Raw genomic sequence first — 24,850 nt, forward strand, 5'->3', positions numbered from 1 at the left:
TAATGCTTCTGGGCACTGTTCAGAGAAAAGAAGCAACATTTAAACCTATTTTGACAGGCTTAAGACAGCTTGGCTTGGAAAACAGTCATGTTGCTGATGCTGAGGGTTCATGGTAACCCAGTACTTCATCAGGCAACCAGCGTTTTATACACATTGCAAGCCTGACTGCAAGCTAATAGCTCAGGCTTGCCTGTGCAATTACCTTTCTCCTGATAGCTGCCTAGTCCTACAGGCCCCAGAGCAGAGGGTAACAGAGAGTCCTGCTTACAGACAAAACACTGCTGCTCTCCCTTTCAGCACACAGATATAGAGCACCAGGACCAACAGGAACCTGAAATGATAAAGATCTCTTTCAGTAAACACATATCCAAACGTTGCACTGTCCTGCAAAAACTGTTCTCCAGCGAACAGTTGTTTCTGTTGTGAGAGTGAGCCATCCAGTCAGGGGCCATTAGCAGGTACTTTGAGAAAGGGGAGGATTCAGATGGATCCAAAAGGCTTATGAGGTTTTGTGGTTGCTCCTGTAAGAAGGGACAGAACCTTTCTTAAAAAAGGTTTACATACATGTACTTCATTATATCCGCATGTACCCTTTATTATATACATATACTTTGTTTTGTTTAAAAAGAGTGTGACAAAACCTGATGTGGTAGATAAGGCCCTGGATTAAGACTTTTGAATCCCGAGCCCTCCTTCTGAACCCTCTGACCTCCTGTGTGACACATGCTGGAAACATAGCTCCTCTTTCTTATCTTTTGTCTGGTCTGTCTGGGATCCTAAATGCTCCAGGATGGAGTCTGCTTCTTGCTCTGTGTGTGTACACAGCTCTACGGTGTGGCCCCTTTCAGCACTGGGGATCTAGGAGGTACTGTAAAATAGAAGCTAATAATGAGTCCTTTGACAAAGGCCTGGAGAAAGTGACAGTGGATTTAAATTCAATACTTACTGAGGTTTTCATGGTTTAAATGGGGATGAAGTCTAAAATGAAACACTCTGGCTTTGAGCTAATAACTGTCTGTCTTGGAACCTTTGCCTTGTCTGACGTGAATTTTGTTTATGGGCATCACGGCTGAAACCGAAGGAGTTTACCAGTAATGTGGAAAAAAAAGAAGTGAAATATCTTACAGGTCCAGTCTGTGGGCCCAAAGAACGAAAGCAGGAAATTAAAAAGATTTTACAAGGGTTTGATTTCTGCATGTACCCAAAAAATAGCTTAGAAATACATGATGTTGAGGTTTAGGCTTCAAACAATGAGATGCAATGGGCTTTTGTGGCTGCCTGTTTAACAGGTCTCCAAGCAATAAATGATTTCACACATTATACACATTTGGGAAAGTCATGTCTAATGAAGTGAGATTCATTCAATAAATTGTTGTTTATGGTTCTTATAGTGCCCATAATGTGAAAATGTATAGTCCTCCATCTTTGCACAGAAGAGGTTGCTGTTTTTCAACACAGAAAGTGATGCTACCAGCATTGAGGAAACAATAGTAAAGTTTTGAATGATAGGACTGTGAGGTTGCCTTGATTAGTTATGTGCAGTTAGGTTTGGGGTTTTTTTTCCCCAATAAGTTGCTTATATATTTTTTCTGTTTGAAATTGGGTGAATAAATCCCTGTGGCTATTTGCTTACCTTCAAAAATTAATTTGAATCTGCCAGTGACGTTTCAGTATTTTGCTTTCAATGAACAGTCAAGAAGACAACAGAGAAATAAAGATAACAATAGAGAAACTTGGAATAATAATAACAACTCATAATGATGTAACTTAAAGCTCCCATTTCTTAAACATCTGCTGAAAGCACAACTGAGATGGTATGTCTCATCCCAGTTCAATCCCTGTCCCAGCTGGGAGCCCCTATTTATGTTCCCGGCATTCTGCCTGTTCACCCCAACTCTGAAACAATCCCACAACTCTGCCAGCTGCAAAGGGAGAGCTGCTCTCGTGCAGTGTAAAAGGCTAGGCAGTAGATGCAGATCAGTGGGTTCTGGGGCTCGGGGGACATTGGTGTCGCTGCAGGCACAAAGGTAGCAACAGAAAATAAATAGAAAGCAAACATTGCAAGAAAAATAGTCTCTGCTTGTTTTAGTTTTATGCTGGGGAAACAAATTTGTGGACATGTTTGCTGAGGAGGTGATGTATCTGTGCTTGTGAGAACAGTCTCTTTGCCTTTTCTCCTGAATGTTTGGAGAGGGGGAAAGGAAAGCCTTGGGCATCTCAGTGTCCCTTTGTTATAACCCCATTTTTTATAAATAAAAAACACTCTTGCTGTAATCCACTATATTGTGAAGGACTCTGAGCATATTTTGCTTACATTTCACATGTGTGTCCAGTCCAACGCCAGCCAGAGTCAGGGGGAGTGTTTGGATGAGGCTTGTCTTTTGCTGTGGATCTAAATCCAAGAATATTCCTTTCAATGGCCTTTCTGAACCTTTAGGGGCTGTGAAAGGTTTCGATAGAGTCCTTGCTCTTGTAAAAGGCAAAATAACTTCTCATTGTTGTGAATTTTTTTTTAATGAGAGATATTTCAGCTACTCTCAGTGAAGCCCGAGCATGGGCCTCAAGCTAAAAATCTCTGTTGACAGCAATGGGTTTTATGCTCCTAAACCAATTAGGTGAATTGGGAAATGTACCCCAAGGCGAAGGTGAGCTAGGTGTTTCTCTAAGTGGCAGTGCCAGCTCAGGAAGTCCTCCCTCCTCCCCTTGTTTGCTCCTGCCCTGCACCACACTATCCCTCACCCAGGAGGCTGTGCCAGCCCAGCCGCAGTAGGAATTACTCATTTTGCAGTTTCTCCAAACCAGACCGGGCCCTTTGCCAGACCACACCAGGAGCTCCTTTGCTGGGAGAGGGGCAGAGCAGGGTGCTGGGGCTGGGGGTGGGCAGGAGCACTGGTATGGGCACACTTCAAGATGGTGTTGCCACTGAAAGGGGTCTGTCATGCACCATCCTTAGGTGTAAGCCAGCTGAATTTACATTCATGACATACTGTAAATTTGTGAATAAGCCCACAAGTTTTTACCTATGTGCAAGGGAGATCTGTGGGAATGAGGCTGAGGAAATGTTGGATGACAGTGAACTGCAGTGCAGCTAAAGCTCCTGCACATCAGTGTCTTCCTTCCTTTAGGGATGGCCACAGACTACTTTGCCTTCCCAAGGAGAGGTTTTTTCCCCTTCGTGTTTCTCTGCCCCTCTGCCAACACACATCCCCTGGCCCAAGATGGACCAGCAGTCTGTTACCTGGTGTGCTGCAGCCCTCTGAAACCCTCCTCTGCAGTGCTCACCCCATGCAGTCAAGAGGTGCTGTTGCAAGCAGCAGCTAGGCACCTATGAAGTGGGAAGGCTTTATCCTGTTAAGGATAAAAGCCTTTTATCCTGTTAAAGATAAAAACCTCCCTGTCCCTCCCCGAAGTATTTTGGACCGCCGGGAGGAATCTGTTGTCCAGCACAACTATAGAAAGTCCAGGCAGATCCCAGACCTGACCAAAGGTTATGGGCTCCCGACAGAAACACTGACTAATACAGGACAGAAGCATAACTATGTAAATACTGGGGGAAGTCATCCCGCAGGCATGTCTCTGTTAACTTTGTGGAGCAAAAGGGGAGCAGAGTGTACTTGTATACAAGGGCAAAGGCTTTCAGAAGAAACAATGGTATTTCCCGAATCTCACGGACAGAGACTGCTTAGGGCTGTCCGTGCTATCCCCTGGATGTTCGGGGAACGTTGACACTTGTCCTCATATTTGACCTGTTGTTTTCAGAGTTGTGAGGCCACGCTAGAAAGCAGCACAGTTAGCAGTTGAGAGGCAGCCTGGTCTCAGTCTCCCAGTGCCTACCTAGAAAAACAGTAGTAGGGATCCTTTAATCTAGCAGACAAAATCATAGCATGATCTTGTAGCTCGTTAAAATATGCAAATTTAAAAAGGAGATAAGTGGCGATGTTTTAGTAGTAAGAGCAAACTATTGTACCTCAGCCCTGTAGCAAGGCCAAGTGGAAAAGCAAGAGTAGGTAAACTTTTGGGCAGATTACTAAAGTGAAAGCTCATTCCCTATTTCCTTGTTGTTCATTTTTAATTAACAAAAGTAGGATATAATTCTTACAAGCTAATCACGGCAATGATAGGCCTGACCAGGCTCACCTGCTGCCGGGGAATGCTCCTTTCCAGTAGTTTGCCATATCGTAAAACTTGTAAAATCTGCCAACCTGCAGGTTGAAAGGTAAAAACCCGTGTGTTAGGACAAAGAGAGAAAGTGTGCTCGGTAAACAGACAGTGGGCAGTGGACAGCTTTGGGCAGTAATAAAGATTTCCTTTACTTTCCCCTGTCACAAAAACCTCCATTAAAAAAAAAAAAAAAGGTGAGATAAATTTGACAACATACACACGCCAGAAACCAGCTTGTGAGGGAGAATTTACTGTTGTCAGTCTCTAACTGGTCTGTACCATTTCTGAGCACATGCTACAGGAGACTCCACTATGTCTTCTCTTGGTCACATCTGGCACAGCCCTATATTGAGCTAGAAGTTCAGTTCTTTGTCTTGGGGAAAACTCTTTTTTCAGTCATCAGCTGTGCACTGAAGAAGGAGATGTTTAGAGATGCAAGCTACTCTACCTGTGAAATGTGTAATAGCTCACAGATCTTATGTCTAATCCCAGGAGAAGTGTGGATGTCTGACATTTCTTCCGGGATTTTTTTATCCAAAGATCTTGAAGTGCTTTCTTAAGACTATCCGGATTATTGTGCTTGTCTGGTCTGACATGCTGAACACAAGCTAGAGAATTTCTTCCACTAATTCTTGCAGTGGAAGGAATGAGCACTCATATAATTATCCAATATGTAATCATGCACAGTAGACAGAATTTATTCTACAGCAAAACCAGCCATTTCTCATGTAAGTAACCAGAGAGTTTCCATATCCTCCAGTGAGAGCCAGATCAGCCCCCGTTGAGGAGCGATTTAGAACCCGCAGACCACCCCTGCTTTAACCAAGGGACAACAACTTGCAGCTCCCCTCATCTTTTATAGAAGTAGCATCCTCTGGAGTCCGTCTGAGTCTCTGTTACCTTACCCTGAAATTGCTTTCCTTTTGTGAGACTGATTTTTCTCAATCTGCTTGCACAATGAAGCATCACTAAGTAGAAACATATATACTTAAACAAACCTTAAACCTTTTGTAGCGTATGTGATTATCTGGCCATTATCTGCAATTTCTTGATATTCTGCCTCTTTCTTTCCTACCAAATATAGCTGTCATCTTTGAGCAGGATGTTTGTATGCAGCCCAGTCCTGCAAGATGCTGAGTGCCCTGTCTTACAGTCTAAATGCTAGAATTGAAGCTGTTCAATGTGATGTGAAATTGGTGGTTTAAGGTAACTAGCAGAGCTGTCTCTCAAGATTTTTGAGAGAGAAATTTTGCACTTTATTCCCCCCTCTCAAGAGATACTTACATTTTGTACCACTTGGATTACATTTCTCTGGCACTCGGATTCTGTGATGACTGATGCCAACAGAGGAGCTGTACGTGGACAGTAGGAAAATATGTGTCAGGCAGAAGAGACAGCCCGAGAAACAAAATTAACTTTCTAAGCCTCTGGCTTGTTTAAGATTCCACAGTCCCAGAGAAAAGCAATCTAATACTGACATTTTTAATATGCAGTAAACTTTGATGGCATTTTTAATATGCCATATCACAAGAAGGGTAAAGCTTGTATGATTTTCCTTTTCCTGCTTGCCTCCTGCCCTCCTTTCCAGTGGTATTTATTCATGTCACTTCAGGCTTTGGCCAAAGCTCTACAGTGGGAAAACATCATCATTTTTCCACTTATGATTTGTGCAACAAAATTCTCTCTCCCTTCCCCTTCCCCATGAAAGGGAATGGGATAAGAAGATGACCATGTTGTTTGGTAATTCTCTTCTGGATTGCTTATTGGTGCAATAACCATATGGCAATAAGTTGCAACATTTTCCCAATTTGGCCTCTAGCTCCCAGCAAGGGGATTTAGATAGATTCCCTCTTTTTGGCTTTTGAATGAATAGGATTAGGGGATTGGGATTGTTTTTCTCCTCCTTTGTTACTACCTAGAAAAATTCTTCATCCTACTTCACAGCTGTCGTGTTGTTAATAGTGCAATGATCGCCTGCAAATCTGAAACCACCAGTCTGAACATTAACAACGACTGGTGGGAGCAAAGGTCCCAGTGTGGAAAGAACAAGCAGTTAACACTCCTGTGGAGCACCTGGGCCAGAACCACTTTTGTTACGGATTTTTGCTAAGAAACTGTCATGCAGGAAGGGTCTGGATCACTCAGTGGGCACTAAGGATAACTTTCCACTTTGAAATGTTGGGTTTTTTTCTTGTAACCACCTGACAAAGCTTGGGCAGGTGGCTGATCTGTCAAATCAATGATTTTTTGCCAAAAATCTCATTTGCTTGAGCTTTGCGGAAAGTATTGTTGAACACCAATTGCTTGAAAAGCCAAATCCTTGTTCTGAAGGGCACTTTGCATGTCTTTTTCTCCAGGGGCTTTCGTGTGCCTCTCTTCTCATGCCCAAGCATTATGGGAGCAAAAAATAATGTCTTCATTAAAACCACATTCCCCTTTAATCAACTTTTCTCTGCTTTCTTTTAAATTAAGTGCTTCAAAGCTATTCTCCCAGAGAGAGATCTCCTGACAGTGCATTCTCTGGTCTGCAGTCCTCAGCTCCATGTGATGCAACCTTGATCTGTGCCATGAGACAGAGTTGTGTTTTGCAGGTTATCTGTGGGACATCAGACTGTCACTCAGGCGTTCGAGGCAGGTGGGAGCTGGATTCTGAAAACCCAGCTCTTAAGGAAGTAAACCAACTTACTAATTTGTGTAAACTTACGATAACTTTTGGAAATTTTGCATAAAATATGTCTTCCAATATTTGGATAAAAAACAAAAAGCAAGCCTCCCGTATAGTCAAAATGAACCCTGCATTTACTATTTCTTTGATAAAATCCCCTAATGAGTTGTGTAATTATAAAACATTGAAAATCTGAATTACTTTAACTGATTGACAAATCCAGCGGCTTTAAAATAGGAACCTCTGAGAGCACATCATATTTCTGTCCATCTCTCTTTAGCTAGGGGACATGATCCCAGCAGGGTAGACAACTACTAGGTGCTGGCTGTTCCTGATGTTGTCTCCTGGCTGCACTACGGCATGCTATGTAACGTACCTGCTCATTCCTTCAGCCATTGACTGTGAACTGCAGTTGGGTACAGACTGCTGCAGCAGCCCTCCTGCATAACACGGGCTGCCAGGAGCACCACAGATATGATTTCTGGTCTCTTTGTTGTCATCTTAGAAAATACTAAAATTTAAGTTCCTTGCTCTTAGCACAGTGCCCAGTGTATCAAAATATCACCTGAAGTTATGTGATGTTCTCTGTTCTGGTATGATGGGACATTTATGGTGACAGAAAAGCTTTTCTGTCCGCATGCTTCTGAACAAACTTTCAAGGGGGAGCGATGAAAGGATAGGCAAGCACTGTGACAGACCCTCACCCCTTCTGCTCCACATTGCCTGGTATACTCGTAACACGCTGTGGGGACGTGTTCAGGTAATTATAGCAAGACTGCTGATGCAACCATACTGGTAGGATAAGATAGCACAAGACAGGAGAGGATGTTGCAAGCTTAAGCTAAAGCGGATGTGGTCAGAGAACAGTTTATGGATGAAGATGTTGCCCACTCAATTTTCTGTACAATCTGATAAGAGGGGACCAGAAGTGGGACACAGATGATGACTCAAGCCGTTGGGAAAGTCTGCTCCATGAATTGTACTCGTTGACATGGCAGCGTGGCAAACCATGGCTCCATGAATTAACGTCAGAGAAAACAAGTCCAGAAACTGGGTTGTAACCACTGTGTTGATAATAAAAAATCTCCTACCTGGAATCATCAGTAGCACAGAGGAATCGGTGCCTGAGCTCTCTGTAACTCACCTTTAGTAGTCACGGGAGTCTGTCCCAAAATTAACTGCATCACTGATGCCCCACTGATAAGGAACTGCAGCACTGCTTTCGCCAGAAAGGTGAGGCCATACTGTGATTCCTTTATGCAAATTTTACGAGCTTGGCTTTTCTCAGACTGCTCTGTAGAAAACACCAGATAAAACCTGAAGTGTGACTAATTTCTTGCAAAACAAGGTTTAGGTTTGGCTTGTTTTCATGAGGGAAAAACCCACCATTTGAGGGGTGTGAGGGTTAAGTAGCTACACTTTTTGAGTTGTAAGCATAGTTAAAAAGGTTCTGCAAAGGACGAACGTAACTGATAATTGGGCTGATGTGATGTGGAAAATATGCATTTCCTCCTCAGTCTGTGCCCCTCTCTCCCTGCCAGTGTTATCACTGAGGTCTTGTTTGCACTCTGAGATATCACAAAGGTCACTTACAGCAAATGTGTCAGCATTCAAATTAGGGGATCCACTGTGACTTGACTTTGCCTTTCACCCTTGGCAAAAGCACGGTTAAGTTTTCACTTTTGCAGCAGGCTGTTGCTGCCAGGTGGGGGAAGCCTGGCTGGGGAGGCGAGGAAGCAGTGGAAGGGCCCTTGAGACTGACAAGAACAGTGCAGTAGCAGTGCTCTGGGTTTGCTAAATCAGTCACCCACCCTGGGAAGCATTCGTCTCCTGAATAATATTTTTCCTTTGTCAAGCTCCTGTGCAGAGTGAGGGATTTTCACCTGCTTCTGGACTAAGAGCGAGTCCTTAGCTCACTGCTAATACTGAGTAATATATGTTACAGTCCATAACAGACAGGGCACATCTCTCATTTGTGCTTTAGAGAGCTCTTTACCCAGTTGCATAGATCAACTATAGCAGTATTTGTGGTAGTGTGGGGAATGATTAAGTATGAAATGTTCAAAACTGGCTGCTGCATTTGAGTTGGCCCGAATGGATTTGGCTCACCGCAGTTCCCACATGAATTATACGTGTTCCCCTCCGTTGTGATCACATTTACACTAGGGAATTCCCTATTTTATTTAGACACTAGGAGCAGAGCTTTCTATTGTCAGATCTCCCTGGCATCAAGAGAAAAAGTAACCTAAAATACAAACATACAGATTTGTCCCTATTTCTTGAAAAGAAGGATGTCAGGTATTGATCAGAGATACAGTATTAGCTGCATACTTTAGGCCAACTACTAAAGACCTCATGTCATGACTCTTAGTTTACCTCTTACTTAAGTGTTTGCTTTAAAAAAGAAATCACAATGCAAAATATTACTCTGGCTTTTACAGCCTAAACTCACTCAATTTTCCATGTAATATGCACCAACTACTTTGATTTTAAACATTTAATTGATTATTCTAGAGAAAAGTCAGATTTAATAACAGGAAATTCAGAAAGTTCAGAACGCTTTTTCAAGTCACATATGCAACCACTCCATCCTAAACTTCCTGCAGTTATCCAGATTTGCGCAGATTTACCTGAAGGTCAGGTGAGGAGAGATGCCTTGTCTGCAGCAGGGGAGTCCTCCTCCCTGTGTACCCCTACACGGGGATGGGCCCTTTACAGAAGGATTCTGCCATAGGGAATTCTCAATCCAGGAGGTTGAAATCTAATTATTTAATTAAAAATTAGATTACATTATTAAATGTTAATAAATATATTAATAATATATTAAAATTAAATGAGAATTGTTTAATAGCTTCAAAAATTACAGTCTCTACTTCCAAACCACCTTATAAAGGCTTGAAGGATTCTCTGTAGTTTGTTTTACCCCTGAAGGGCTTCTAGAAAAGTAAAAAATTATTCAAATTTCAGAAGCTGAAACATGCTTACTAACGAGACAGGCTGACTTTACAGCCATTCAGGTAGCACTGTTCCACAGCGGTCAGGGTACTCATGGTTCAAAAGAGGCTATCATGTCTTGTGTGTGTACTTGCGGGCTGATCTGATTAAAATAGAAGTGGAAAAAGAAAAGGTCTTTGAGGCTTCATTTCAGCAAAGTATTTCAGCACAATGAAAGTAAATTAAGGCTGAAACTTGTGCTGAAATACTTTGCTGAATCAAAGCCTAAACCAGTATTTTCCCTGTCCCCTCGTGCTTTGTTTTAATTGGGGAAGCCAGGCATGAAGTGAGTATAATTCCTGCTGCTCTGTAATAATTAGAAATAATTTTTCTATCAGTGTCCAGATAAATTACTGTATTAGAATTAATTTGGGTCAAATAGCAATAAGCTGAGCACAAATTCTGGTGTTTGTTTTGATCATAACCTTCTGTCTCTCACAGACAGGTAAATATAACTGTTGTGGAGAAAACCTGTCTTTTCAGTGTGAAAATTATTCCTGACAGAAACTGTGCTTTTGTGTGTGTCTGCTTATCAGCAGGCTGTGCGTAGTGAGGCAAGGGGGAAGCAGTACAGGAGTGAGTGAAGTGTATGAGCACTGGTTATATTTGATATGCACCTGATCCACGAGCTGGCTTCGAGCCTCTGTCACGCACCTTCAGCTATGCTGGTATCTGACCTTCCCTCCTGCAGCTGCAGCCTCTCTCAGCATCTGTGGTACCAAATGAGGATGCGTAATTGGCATCAGCCAGCCTCGCAGTCCCTCCATCTGCCTGTAGCAACAGGAAGGAACAAGTTTCACAGGGACGTAATAATTTGGGGGCATGTGCATGACAGAGCTTTATCCATATTCATATTAGATTGTTTTCCCTGGTCCTTGCGTCGTTCAGCCCAGCCAGTCACTCTCCTGTCCCTTAGTTTTGCATCCCAGTCTCTTTGCCGTCAGTTCATGTTTCCTTTTCACTTGCTCACCGGCCTCATTTTTTCTTCCTCCCCTCCCAGTTCTGCCTCACAGGTCTTATATTTACCCCTTTGCATTCAATTCAGCTTCCCCCTTCCCTTCATAGGCTTCCCTTCCCTTCATAGGCTTCCCTTCCCTTCATAGGCTTCCCTTCCCTTCATAGGCTTCCCTTCCCTTCATAGGCTTCCCTTCCCTTCATAGGCTTCCCTTCCCTTCATAGGCTTCCCTTCCCATCCCTAGGGTTCCCTGCAAGATGAAGATGATCTTCCTCTCCCAGCTAAGCCTCCTGTTTCTCTGTGTTGCCCGGGCTACAATGGAAAGGAAGGTGCTGTTTAGTGTGAACAATTTCTTCTGAAGAAGTTAGCAGCTAAATAAGTCTCTTTTTAGCATGCACAAAATTATTCTTTTAAGATGGCTTCTGACATAACCAAATCAGAGTGAGTAGTGACAAGTCCTTGGCACACAAGTCACCCCCTCCTGCCTTCAAGTCCTTGCCACCAAAGCATGCCACCCTTTCACAAAAAAGGGCAGCAAGGATGTTTTATAGCACAAAATAACAATTTTTTTTATCTGGTTTTGGAAGCAAACTGATCTGATGCCAAGCAAGGGGGTCGGATCAGCTGACCTCCTGAGGTCTCTTACCACCTGAATTACTTTATGATTCTATGTCATTTTGCCTGAAATTGGAAAACAAAACAGTTATCCAGAGGCAGACACACAAGCTTAAAAATTTCCGTGAAAACAAGTTAAATTTTAAATCCTGATCATGTGAAAACAATGCCTTACAAATGCAAGCAATCCTACAAATAGGCAGGTCTCCCAGAACCTTCAGTAGTTGCAGGCCTTATACGTGAATACACAGAGGTATTCTTTAATCCCTAATCAGCAGTGATGTTACCCGTGACAGCTTCACTTTTCAAAAAATCTCCATTTCAGCTTTGCTTCAGTATTAGTTTACAAGCATAAAGGTATTTATTGCTTCATGTTGTTCCTGGTGAGAAGGTTATCCCATACGCGTCCTGCAGTCATGTTCTGCCACAGCCCCCTCCCCACCCTCTCTGCATCTGATGCTGCGCCTCTGAGTGTGCCTGTTGTTCCTGAGCATGTGTGCTTGCACATTCCCGAACCTGGGGACGCAGCCGTGCAGTCAGATGGCTCCATCACCATGCTCCCTTTTCCTCTAGCAACAATGACTCACATGATTTTATTTTGAAATGTTCACAGGGTAGGTCTTCTTGCTAAAAAGCTGCAAAAACATGTAATTTCTTTCGTTTGAGTCAAAAGAGAGGAATCAAAGTGGTTTTCCCTTTTAAATGTTCTAGAGTGGTAACAGAGAAACAATCAGCAATAAATTTGCATAGGAAGAAACACTGTCATGTCTGACACTTTTACACTGTCTAGAAAACTGGAGATGTCCTGCACCATTGTATCAAAGACTTTCTCATTTTATTCCTCCCTGCCTTATTTGGTGAGTAGTTGGTAGTATTTGGGTTAATGAAACATGTGTCCTCACAGCACAGCAGCCCCAGGAGTGAAGCACAAGCCATTTATCTGGGGGCTCTGCGTGCACACAGCCTCAGAAGAAGGGTGCCTGGGTGTCAAGGAGGGTACCGGAGCTGAGCACCCACACTGTGGAGCAGGGAGAAGGTGGTAACATCTCCTCGTTGGCAGCCAGCTTTTCCGACAGGCCAGGGATGCTTGGGTTTGCTTTAAAAGCTGACCTTCCACAGGAATGCTGCAGGAGCTGATTACAGCGAGAAAGCCCGAGTATGGAGACTGTCACTTACAATACTGATAGGTTTTCATTTATATCTTGTCCCTGATGCTATTACTTAGTCTTATCCACCTGAATAAAAGTGCTGCTTCTATTTATTCTTATCCACCCAGAGAAACCTTTATTTTTTCAAAGCTTAGGTGTGTATTGTATCCAGCACAGCACAGTTCTGCTGAAATACTGCCTGCCCAGTAACAGCAATCCTACATGCACTCCATCTCCCATCCAAATTGTAGCAGTCTGTTACAATTTTTATTTCTGTTCTCTCTTTAGTTGATGCTTTTCAAGCTTTCTGCTTTGTTCTTCCCCTCCACCTCTGCAGTCCGTGTGTGTTGGAGGGGAGATGGGCTGAACCCTTGGCCCTATAGCCTTTTCCCAGAGCCTTTTACAGAGTCCTTTGCAAACCTCTCAGACCATTTTATCTTGCAGCAGTGTCACAGACTTCTCTCTCTCTCAGAGACTGGAGTTAATCCAGGATCTGGGGAGGCGCTGAAGGGTGTAGGAGGGAAGTGTCAGGCATCTGGTTTTGCTATGTAGCTCACCAATGGCACAAGGGTAGGAGCTATTACAGAAGAACACAGCCATGCCCCGTGACAAAGCACGTGGTTGTGTAATACCCACCTGAGTCAAGGTATTACATCTGCGAAGGACGGAGACTCCAGCCTCAAGTGGGAGGAAGCTCTCCCAAGCTGACGAGAGGATGTGGGTCAGGGAGGTAACTCGGTCACAGAGCCGCTGTGGGCTGGAGCATGTATGCGTTAACACAGCAGATGAAAGAGTTCAGCAAATGTGGACAGAGTAACATAATTAAATCAGCAGGGAGAAATGGGAAACATGAAAAGGTTGTGGAAAAGTAAACACGGGCAGTGGAAACACTTTGTGAATTTACATTTTTGGCTACGTTTCTCCATCTGAGGAAGTGGAGGGACCAGATTCTGACAATCAGTCCCAGCCCTGTGCAGGGTCCAGCGCATTGGCATAGCACAGAGCTGGCACCAGTCCTGGGGTGACGGAGCCACTGTGTGGTTTGGCCCTCCCTCCGCTCCTAGCTGAGTAAAGTTGCCTGTCCCTTAGGAAAGGAGGAAGGGGAAGGGATATTCTCACCTTCTTCTCCTTCAATATAAATGCCAAAATGACTGTGGAGATGCACAAGAGTAGCAAGGTAGGATCAGGGAGCCCCGCCAGCAAAGGACTGTCTGTGCTAGAGGCTTAGTCCTGGACTTAAGGAGATGCTGAGGGTGTGAGGCTCCCTTGGGTCTGCGAGAAATTGCAGGTAGGGGGGAAGTGAGAATGAATATAAATTTTGGCTATTATAGAGAAAAGAGAATTATCCAGTGTATCTGTGGAATATTTCCAACATGAGTAGCATGTGTAACTGAATATGACTTTAACATTTCATGAGAGTTGGTGATTTGCAGTATGCAACGAGCCATGGTTCTCTGAAACAGACACACCCAGCACTAGCATCCACATCGGCAGTGCTCCCCGCAGCCAGGGCGGTGTCCGTTCACTGTTCAATGGCAGACAGTGTGTGTTTCTCAAAATAAGGTAAACGTGCTGTAATTATATATTAATATAGCCTAGACTTGTGGTTATTTATTGGTTGACCAACTGAGAAATTGATAGCAGACATCCTCCTACCTAAAAGATAGTAAGTGTTCTTGTTAAGTCAAAGTTAATTCACATTAATTTGCTTTTGACATGGGCCTAAATCATGTTCACAAGCAGTCCCCACAATTCATCTGAGTCACCGTAGTGTCTGAAATTCCTGTGCCTCAGCTCTTAGTGTGAGCCTTGTCTCTCCACAGCCAAGTACCCAACAAAGAAAAGTTTCTATGTGCTATCATAAGAAAATTATTTGGAAAGCAAAATAGCCTAAAGGACGAGAAATCAAATTTGAGTGGGAAAGAAGCATTGTCATCTTTTGTCCGTAACATGATAAAAGATCTCTTCTTCAAGAGATGTTTTAATCATAATGTAGCCTTTCCGTATTTGAAAAGATTTATCAAGTTGTGTGTTTATAAATGTAAAGGAAAAGTGTCTCTAATTTCCTATAATTATTCATAGACTTACAGTGAAAATGTTAGAAATTTGTGATTAAGAATGTCTCAATAGGACTATATAATCTCATATTACTGCTTCCATGGGGAGAAGGTCAAACACTGAAGGTTTTGTTAATCTAGTGAATAAAAGGCATGGGAAGAACCAAAACCTAGGCAAACCCCAAATAATTTTTAACAAGATGATAACTGGAAGGAGAAGTGGTGGATTGCCTGTGTTTTGAAATCGATTGTAACTGGGTGTTTTTCTAGAAATTGTTCACTAATTTTGCTTTAGCAGACTGCAAATTATTGGGATGAGTACAGGGCAATGGGGTGAGTTCAGTGACGTAGGCTGTGTAGTACGGCTGGATAATAGCCTTACATATCTGTATGTAAGAAAATTCCCTTATCCCACACAGTCACCTTTTCACAGTCAATTATCACTAGCAGACTTACTCTGTGTGTACAGTTCAATGTGTGTGCGGGACAGCCTGTAGCTGACAGAGCAGAGACTCATGCTGCGTTTAAGCAGAAGGCTGCCTCTTCCCATCAGCAGCTCCGCAGAGACAGAGCGTCGCAGGCCGGTAGAGTAGCCCGCATCTCTGGGGCGGGATGAGAGCTTGGTGTTAGTGCTGTGGGCATGGGCCAGTGGGACTACCTGTGTGTCGGAAGGAGGGAGCGAGCCGCATGCTAGTGCAGTGCTGGGACCCCCAGTACAGCTGGTCCCATGCTGTACAGGGGTGGCTGGAGCCCTGGGATCATCATAGTATGTCTCCCACATGCATACGACTCCAGCAGCGCTTCCCCTCTGAAGTATGTGATGTTTTATATTCCTTGTTAGTGCGTGACTCATGCAACAGTTTGGTTTCTTGTGCCCATGTATAAAATTACCTGCATATGGGTAATATAAGAAGTGTTTTCCAGTAGAACGACAGCTATAACATTATGCAGCATCCTGTAAGACTGCACGGACCAAATAAAAAAGCCCACTCTCAAAACCAGTTCTCTGTATTATCAAAACTGCCCTGGACTATGAAAAGTGAAAACATTTTGAAAATCTAATTTCTTTGACTATACTATTGCTTTACTTTGTGTGCTTCACACACCTTAAAGAAAATAAATCATCTGACCTTACTTCTTATTTCTCATAAACAAGAACAGTGGGACAATGTGTGGGTTGCACATCTTGAAAGGAAAAACTGGAGTGGACTTGGTTTCTCAGGGTAGGGCTTTCTTTTTAATTTACCAAACACGCTTCTCATGAATAATACCCTTTTAAAAGGGTTTGAACCATATTTTAGAGATTTAAACTGGGGGTTTCCTCACATCCATCATCTTTGAATTTGACTTTACAGAATGTAAAAACCTCACGCTGAAGTGAAAGATGTGTATCCTTTCTAATTATGAATCTTTCCAGCTACAGAAGAGACAGAGGCATTTTGTACAAGCAAGAGTTTGGTAACAGCGTGTGGGACTCCTGCTGCCCTCTGCATGAGCAGAGTCCGGGAGGGAGGGCAGCGGGCGATTCTGGGGATTGAAAGTTCAGAGCGAGTGTTTCATGGGGGTCAGCCTGAGATGTCTCACAGGGAAAGATTTTCTGAGGCTGAATTCTGAAAATCTGTGTACAGAGCCTTAAAATGCACAGGCCAAGGAGCTGACAAGGGGGATGGTGTGACCTGCGGGACACTGGCAGAGCAGAGCAGGGTGCTGCTGCAGGACACCCTCCCCATGGCCGCCTGCTGCGTTCAACTGCTGCCCTGCCCAGCCAGCTCCAGGGAAAGCTCTGGAAGAGAAACCAGTGTCCTGGGCCAAAGCCCGAAGCCTCCCCTAGCGTGGGAATAGCACGCACGAGAGGATGCAGGGACCGATTTACGTCACAGCACTGCACGTAAAACAACAAGTTACAAAAGGGCATTCTATAGAAAGGAAAAAAATATTAACCGAGTATCAGAAGAATGTTTGTCTTCCTGCTTTTAGCTTAACGTGGCTCTTTTTTTAGTCACTAAGCTAAGATGACCGAATTTGTAGTAGTTGAAAATGCCACAGAGTTATTAAAGTGAGCTTGAGAAAGTGCTGGGAGTCTGTACCATGCTCCACAGCTCTTCTGAAACACACCCCTGTGCTTGCTGTGGCAGATACTCAAGGCCAAAATATCAGTCAAAGCAGCACCATTGCCTGCTATTAAAAGAAAAAAAAAAAATTAGAGAAACGCATCATTTTACAACAAACCTGTGTCAGACAACATATGTTATAAAAACATGCAATTGATAGATGTTAAAGGAAATGTCAAGTAAAAAAACCTAACAGGTTATTTGCAGTAAAAGACAAGCATTTGCTCTTTCCCAACCTTTTCTTTCCTTGTCCTCCAAGTCTCAGTTTTTCCATTCAGCAAACTTCAAAGGTTAATCACTGACAGGAACAAACAGGTGAAACCTTTCTCCTGGCTTTGGAATAACCCACAACCAAAAATGCTCGTGAGGGTTATTCCAATGGAGGTCTGATGCCACCTAAAGTCTCCAACAAGTCTTGCAGAAGAAGAAATCAGCATTTTCACCCAGCATTCTCAAGCAGTAACAGCTCTGAAGTTATTAGTTATTTATAGTTCTTTGTGGCTACATTAAGCATAGCAGAAGTTTGCACTGTGAGAAAATTAGCTCAGTCATGCTAGGCTGGGTAAAAATCCAAATTTCTGTCATCTTCAGCCTGTGAGAAGCAGATGTTGTAACTCAGTCCAAAATCAAAGCTCTGAAATTGAGAGTCTGTCTTTATTCCCCTGATGCTAAAACTAGCTTGGTAATGATGTGCCTTTATTTTTAACATTTGGAAACCATGTGACTGTAAGAGGGAGTCAGATTCAGTAGATGGAAGGACAATGTATGCAAGACATTTTCCACGAATGATATCAAGTCTTAATGTTTAGGGGATACCAATGTGTATTTTAGAGTACTCTACTGAGCAGGGTTAATACCTTTATCGTTAGAGTTGGTCAATAAGCCTGTTAAAATGTATTATAACAAAAATACGCTGTTGTCACAAAAATATACAAACTTTGAAAAATGTGTTCCTTTTACTAGATTTCCTTTGGAGTGAGTACTGATTGTTGGGGTTTTTTTTACATCTGATTTAGTAGAGTTTTTCTTTAGGATTTTTTTTTTTTAATTTTATTTTATTTTTCATTTTCATTTTCCCTTGTTTGTGTATTAGCAGTTGACATAAGAACATCAGCATTATGCTTTCTTACTACTGACATGGTTGTAACAGCTAAGAACTGAAGTTGCTTTTGCATTTTAAGCATCATTCAAAGTGGCTGCTGTTGAGTGCTGTTGGGAACATTAAACCTTGTCTTCTAGATCAAAGTGTCTCTTGAGTGCTATAATGAAACAAATTGATTCTAGCTTTTTACCTTTAGTTTCAAGTCACCTAGAGGTGAGCACGGGAGGAACTACCACCCTGCACAGTACAGAAGTGGCAGGGACTGGAAGGGCATTTTGGAGGCCTGAAGTCAGAAGTAATAGAAGGGCAGCCCCTTGGGCACTTGCATTTTAACACGCTAAGCTTATCAGCAGGTGGTAGGTGTTCTGGACAAAGAAGAAGCTCTGCTAACGTGGTTGTTCCTCTCTCTCCAGCACCCTCTCGAGCTGCTCGCACGCTGTGGTGGCCCTGCTGTACCCCTTCTCCTGGCAGCACACCTTCATTCCTGTTCTGCCCTCATCCATGATTGACATTGTGTGCTGCCCGACCCCCTTCCTGGTGGGACTGCTCTCCAGCTCTCTGCCCAAACTGAAGGAGCTGCCCGTAGAGGAGGTAGGAGCTGGCAGCAGAATTGTTTGCCTGGAGTAAAGCTGGCCTCACCCTGGAGAGAGCCTGCCATTCGCACATAAATCACGTTTAATTTTTAATCTGCCTCTTTGTTTCTTCTCTGCCTAATTCTTATGGGCAACTGCCTCTTGATAAAACTGCAGCAGCAGGTTTAGTCTTCTCTTTTTTCCGCCCCTCTTCCCATACCTGGCACCTTGACAGAGAGAAGTGAATGTTAACCTGGTCAACAAAAGTACAGTGTAAATATGCTGATTTGTTCTGATTTTGTTGTACCTGGAACAAGAAGAGGAAGACATGAAGTGCCATCTGCTGTGATACCTGTTAATGCTAATGGAAGTTGAAGCCATAGCCAGCACTGAAAATAAAACCTTTAAGGCTCTTTTTTTTTTTTTTTTTTAACTTCTAAGACTTTGTTAATACTATATTGGAAATCAAATGAGAGTTGCACTTCATCAGTTCTTCCAGTAAAATACCGCAAAAATACTCAAGGGCACGGTCTTCTCTCTTACTGCTATTAGTTTCCTGTCATTTTTCTATGAAATTTTCTTTCCTTGTGCTCGCTTTCAAGGCTCTCTGTGCCTCTGGCCCATGTAAATCTCTGCTCTGTTTTCCTCCCACTTTCCTAACGTCGCTCTCCCGTATCTTCCCAGCTCCATCTCTCAGCTTGGCTGCTTTGTTACCATTAATATTTCACACCCCTGCCCTTCAGAAGCTCTGCTGCCTCAAATGACCCCATTTTCTTTAAACCTCTCTGAAATACTTTTCATCTGCATGTTAACAAAAATGATTAGCAATAACTTGCTTAGGTTTAAGAAAAAAGACCTGCCTAACCCTTTTAGCTTTTTTTACGTATTAACCTAGTATGAGATCTCTTGTATCTAACTATGTTAAATTAGACTTTAAGCTCTAAAGAAAAACTTCATCTTCCCATTTTATAAAGTACACAACCTGTTGTTTCACAGTAGGAATTTGATTCATGTTGAGGCTTGGGACCATTCAGATGATCTTTCACAGACACAAATGAATATTTTCTGCCTCTTCAAATATATTTTACTATAGTGTTTTCTTTTCTTTAGGCTTTGATGGTTAACCTGGGATCTGATCGATTCATCAGACAGGTAAAATACAGCTCAAAATGTTGCCATGCAGTCTAGCAAGCTGTTTACTCCTACAGTGTGATTTGGTTTCTTTGATTAGAGATATTTGGCATGAATTGTGCAGTGGGAAAGAGATCAGAAAAAAAAAAGTGCTCATTTTCTGTTTCACCTGCAAATAAGTACTACTCCTCAGGTATGCAAAAGGGATTGAGGCTGTGACTGTCAGAAGAAGAACTGTATTCACAGTGCAAAGAAAACATCCAAAGATAATAACATCATGTTAGCAAGAAAACTTACACTGTTGGAGGTGAAAAGATCAAAAATTGCAAAGAAAAGTTTCTGAGTGAGAGAGCAAAGGTGAGGAAGAGTTTAATGTGGTAGGAAAAGCAGGAGCCCTGTAAACAGGGACATGAAGGATCACCATCTCCTGATAGTAATGTGGCACTAAATAATTTCAAAAATAACGATCTGTAGGTTAGATGAGTAAACTTTCTTGTATGATTCTCTGGAAAACATGGCTGGTGAATAGTGGTTGCAGAGCTAAGATTCTTGCGTCTACTCGCTTATGCTGATCGTACATTAAATAAGATGAAGAGAGCAACAGGGGGAAAACCAGGAAATAAGATATCATAGAATGTAAGTAAAATCAACTGTCAAGAACCAAGTAAGCTGTCTAAAACAAAGTAGAGCAGCTGTGTGTACACATAGTTAGGCTTTGCATGATGTGTATTTAGTTAAAAACAACTATTGGGACTCTTTGTCATGTAAAGAGCTGATCCCAAGTTTCTATATGATTGCCTTGCTCTTTGGATTATCATTCCTGACTTTAATCTCATTAAGAGTGGCAAGAAATTTTGTTTAGAAATATATGATAGTTGCACATAGATTGTCATTATTTTTTTTATGTAGGCATGACAGTAGCAGATAACAAAATGCTTTTCTTCTGAATGTTAAACCTTGCAAAAGTATTTGCTGTAGTTGCTGCATAGATTAATGTAATCTAAAGATATTTTTCTTTCCTCTGTCAGATGGATGATGAAGACACACTATTACCTAGAAAATTACAAGCTGCTCTGGAGCAGGCTCTAGAGAGAAAGAATGAACTGATAAATCAGGATTCAGATAGTGATTCAGACGATGGTAAGTTCATTTGGAAACAAGGACTTGTATAAACAAGCATGTAGGTAGTATTGTGACTTTGCATCCAGGAGAAAGATGGGACTTTAGTACTCAAATACCTTTCCTGACATCAAAGATAGTCTCTGAACACACAAGGAATGGGACTGATAGTATCAACCCACAGTAATACATTGTCAGCGATCTATTTTAATTTCTTTGTAAACTACATGCACTCCCATAAGTACCTCTAAACCTTTACTCAAACAGAGGTTTGCGGTTAACTTGGCCCTAATTCAATCCAGATAACTATACATACTTAGGGGTGTGTCTGAGTTTGGAGTTGTTCTTGGCGCTCCGTATATTCAGGGGAGAGAAGCAGCTACCTCCAGAAAACAGTTTCAGTGCAAGAGGGTCTGAATTGCCTCTGAAGGTTCATATTTCTCTCCAGCAATTATAAGAACAGCCCAGGGTGAATTTAAATGCCTGTGGTTAAAAGGTATGAAACAAGCCCCTACTCAGTTTTTGAAATTTATTTCTACTCATCTGTGTTACATAAGTAAAACTCCTTTAACAACTCAGAAATTATGAAAACCCAAATTCTACAACATACTCTTTTTGATCAGTTCTTGGTAAAGGCTTATTATCCCCAGAGCAAACATTTTAATTCTGAGTCATTCAGAGGTTTCTCAAGAAAACTTTTACTCAAGAGTTAAAATATGAGGTATCATTTTGATGAGGCACCCACAAAATTTTTAATTTTCTGAGCTGTTTCCTGAGGATTTGTATTTCTCATTGACTCTTGGTTATGAAACAGCGATTATGTAGACTGGCACTCTTGATTATAAAGCTGTTACCCTGTCTGATGTATATCCAGGTCTGCAAGGAGCCAGTACAGCTCCTTTCGGTTATTAGCATGGCATCGGTAAACCAGTAGATGACAGTACCTGGCCCAGTGTGGGTGAGAATGCTGACAGCTCTGGTAGCAGCTGATTTTGGTGTCTTATTGCCGCCTTATTTTGCAGAATGTAACACCCTGAATGGATTAGCGTCTGAGGTTTTTATCCGATTCTTTGTGGAGACAGTTGGCCATTATTCCCTGTTCCTAACCCAGAATGAAAAAGGAGAGCGTGCCTTCCAAAGGGAGGCTTTCCGTAAATCTGTGGCCTCCAAGAGTATCCGCCGCTTCTTGGAAGTTTTCATGGAATCCCAAATGTTTGCTGGCTTCATCCAGGACAGAGAGCTGAGAAAATGCAGGGCAAAAGGTAAGGGTGGTTTTCTTTCCTGCAGCGCGGGTTACTCGTGTTTTGCACAGGTCCTGTGCTCAGCGCCTCTATCTACCGTCAGCGCTGAGCAAATTCTGCATGGCTGACCAACCTCCCGAAACACACTGCGCGCTTCTCGCGGGCCTAGCTGTAGCCATGGCGGGGATAATACAAAGGCTTTAACCAGAAGAACATTCACACCTGAGCTCCTTAAGTCACTCAAAGGCGAAACCGGGAACGATCCTCTGACGGGCGCGGCCCACCCCGGGTGGGAAACCGCCCCGGAGGCTGCCGGCCGGTGCTCGCCGGGGAACAACGTGAAAGCATTCCTAAGATGAAGCCCAGCTACCCAGACGGTCAACTTAAAGTCAGGCTGCTGGCGGCACCCCTCACAGCCAGCCCCGCCCCGGGGCTCAGCTGCCGCCCGTGCCCGGGGGCCGCCGGCGCGCTCCCGCCGCGGCCGCGCGTGGCGCTGCAGCGCCGCCTGCGGGAGCTGTGCGGGCACGGGCCGGGGCCGGGGCCGGGGCCGGGGCCGGGGCCGGGACGGGCACCGGCTCACAGCCCCCGCCCGTCCGCCCCGGTGGCCGGGAGGTGCCCGGTGCCGCGGGACGGTAAGCGGCGTTTGCAGCCGTGACCGCGTCGGGCAGGGGCAGGGAGCGGGAGGCGCGGCCCGGGGCGCTCCGCCCTCGCTGCGCCGGCGGGCCCGCTTTCCGGGCTGCAGCCACCGAGCAGCGCCGCGCACGTGGTGCCGGCGGTCCCGCTCGGCTGCGGCGCGCCCGGCCGCCCGGTGCCGGCGTGTCGCGGAGCGGAGGCGAGGCGGCGGAGCAGGCAGCCGGCCCGGCGAGGGCCGCCCGGCCCGCAGGAGTGCCGCGGGGCCGCCCTCAGCCCCTCGCTTTCCCGCCCGGGGATCCGTTACCCTTCACGTAACGCCTGGGGCTCCCCATGGCTGCCCCGATGCCGCGTGAAACTGAATAGCGGCTCACCGGCAGTAACGTTTTACGGTGTTTCAGAGGCAAAGGGCGGTAAAAGTGCGAAGTTGGGCGTGCACAAAGGGGCCGGGGGATTCAGCCTGGCCCAGCTCACCCCAGCTCCCTTTCTCCCCTCTTCCACAGGTCTCTTCGAGCAGAGGGTTGAACAGTATTTGGAAGAGCTTCCAGACACAGAACAAAGTGGAGTAAACAAGTTTCTGCGAGGCCTTGGTGAGGAAAATCTTTAGAACTATTTCTGAAATAAATTTTCATGTCTTTTTCTTTTTTTTTAATTCATCTTACCTGAGGTGAAACCAGATAATCAGCCATTTTCAGTATGTGTTAGGAAAAATCAAAAGGGATACAATGAAAGTATGCTTAAAGCTGACAAATCCAGATCTAATGATGATCCTTGTTAACACTTCCATTTTCACTTGGAGGGGCCACCAAACCATAATCGAGGAGGAAAAACGGGAGGCGGCTGACCCCTCAGGGTTCTGTGAGTTGGCTGTCCCTGCTGGTGTCAAGTAGAAGAGTAACTCTACAGCAATTACATTACAAATTAGACCCATTTGCTAAGTGACTTTTCAGTATATGCTAGAGACTGATGGTGTGTGCTTTCTCTAGGGAACAAAATGAAGTTCCTTCACAAGAAGAACTAACTCCTTTCTGCTGAAATATCAACCCAAAGACTATTTATGTCACTGTGCCTGAGACACCTGCAGCGTTCCAGAGTTTGATGGGGGAGGAGAGCGGAACAAGCTGACTGTAGCTTTAAGTGACGACCGATGCTGTTAGACAGTGTGCCAGATGATGGCTCCTTTATGTATTTGGATAGAATTTGTACATAATGTGCTGTAAGCTTTTGTAACTGATTTTGTAATGAGCAAGGAAAACTGTGGTAAATATTTGTATATTCCTGAGAATAACAGGTGCTTTTTTTTTTCTTTAGTATGAATTGAGTTATGCTTGGTGCAAAAATGAGTAGCTGATAATGTGCAGCTGACTGTCTCAGCAGAACCACTGACTTCACAGATGTTTGTGAGAGCTACACTGATGCCTGAATACTGCGGGGATGAATGAACTTGGGTATGTGGGAGAGGTTGTACGCATGGGGGCTGCTTTCATGTGGTGGAGTTGGTTTTGTTTTTTTTCCTTTTAATCTTTTAAAAGAAAGAAATAACAAAGTAACTTGATAATAAGGTACTTGGTTCACAATACAAAACTTCCACTTGGTTTGAACTCTGGTCAGTAAACTACTTGTAATTCATTCTGCACTAAGACTGCTAAACCTGAGGAGATCTCAGTTCTTTGACATGCAAGCTGCAACGAGTAGGTACAGTACATCCTTTCCTAATGTATGTATGTATGGTTTCTAATAAACTCTGTAAATATACCTGTTTGTTTATATTCATTGCAAACCTCTGCAGCTTCTGCTGTTGAGTAGGTACAAAACCAGTAACTTTCCTGTGATTTTTCATGAATTTGTAATTAAAATGCAAAATCGTTATTACAAATTTTTCTTTTAGTAGGTTTGCTATTTCATGACATGTAGCTTAATTTTTCTTCAATGTTTTTCACTAGGGCTGAAACAAAGCATTTTATATTCCTGTTCTGTTAATTTTATGCTAAAAGAAGCATCTCTTAACACTTTTTTTTTCTGTGCATCGGTTAGCAGCAAATTACTTTGTCATTGTATCATAGCAACTGCTCCTGAACTGTGGTATTTTCAGGTTGGTTTTGTGCTACTTTGGTTAGATGATCAGAGTAGAATACGAGCAGCTTGTAGCAGCCAGCCTTTGCCTAAATTTCTGATAAGCAGATCATCTACATTTCATGAGAGTTTGCTTTTCTTTTGCATTAATTGCAGTCTGTTTAGGTGGTGTTTCCACTTCAATGAAGGCTCTTCAGCAGGACAGGAATGGTTAGCTTGCCATGGCCTTCTGCGCAGCTGTGAACGTTGCCCAAGTACTTTGATCTGGTAACATAA

At 43.5% G+C, this 24,850-nt stretch overlaps 1 protein-coding gene across 5 annotated transcripts in view; it reads left to right on the forward strand.

Annotated features, from left to right (window-relative positions):
- Positions 1 to 24,231, forward strand: part of DENND2B (DENN domain containing 2B) — a 74,091-nt gene extending 49,860 nt beyond the window's left edge. For all 5 annotated transcript variants that reach the window (XM_059825667.1, XM_059825669.1, XM_059825668.1 and 2 more), the window contains 6 exons: positions 18,222 to 18,399; positions 19,491 to 19,532; positions 20,540 to 20,651; positions 21,653 to 21,892; positions 23,005 to 23,091; positions 23,488 to 24,231. In XM_059825667.1, coding sequence (XP_059681650.1) covers positions 18,222 to 18,399; positions 19,491 to 19,532; positions 20,540 to 20,651; positions 21,653 to 21,892; positions 23,005 to 23,091; positions 23,488 to 23,522 — 694 coding nt within the window. In that variant the 3' untranslated portion in view covers positions 23,523 to 24,231. The remainder of the gene's footprint in view (positions 1 to 18,221; positions 18,400 to 19,490; positions 19,533 to 20,539; positions 20,652 to 21,652; positions 21,893 to 23,004; positions 23,092 to 23,487) is intronic.
- The last annotated feature ends 619 nt before the right edge of the window (positions 24,232 to 24,850 follow it).

The sequence above is a fragment of the Gavia stellata genome, chromosome 17 (assembly GCF_030936135.1).
Source record: "Gavia stellata isolate bGavSte3 chromosome 17, bGavSte3.hap2, whole genome shotgun sequence".
Taxonomy (NCBI): domain Eukaryota; kingdom Metazoa; phylum Chordata; class Aves; order Gaviiformes; family Gaviidae; genus Gavia; species Gavia stellata.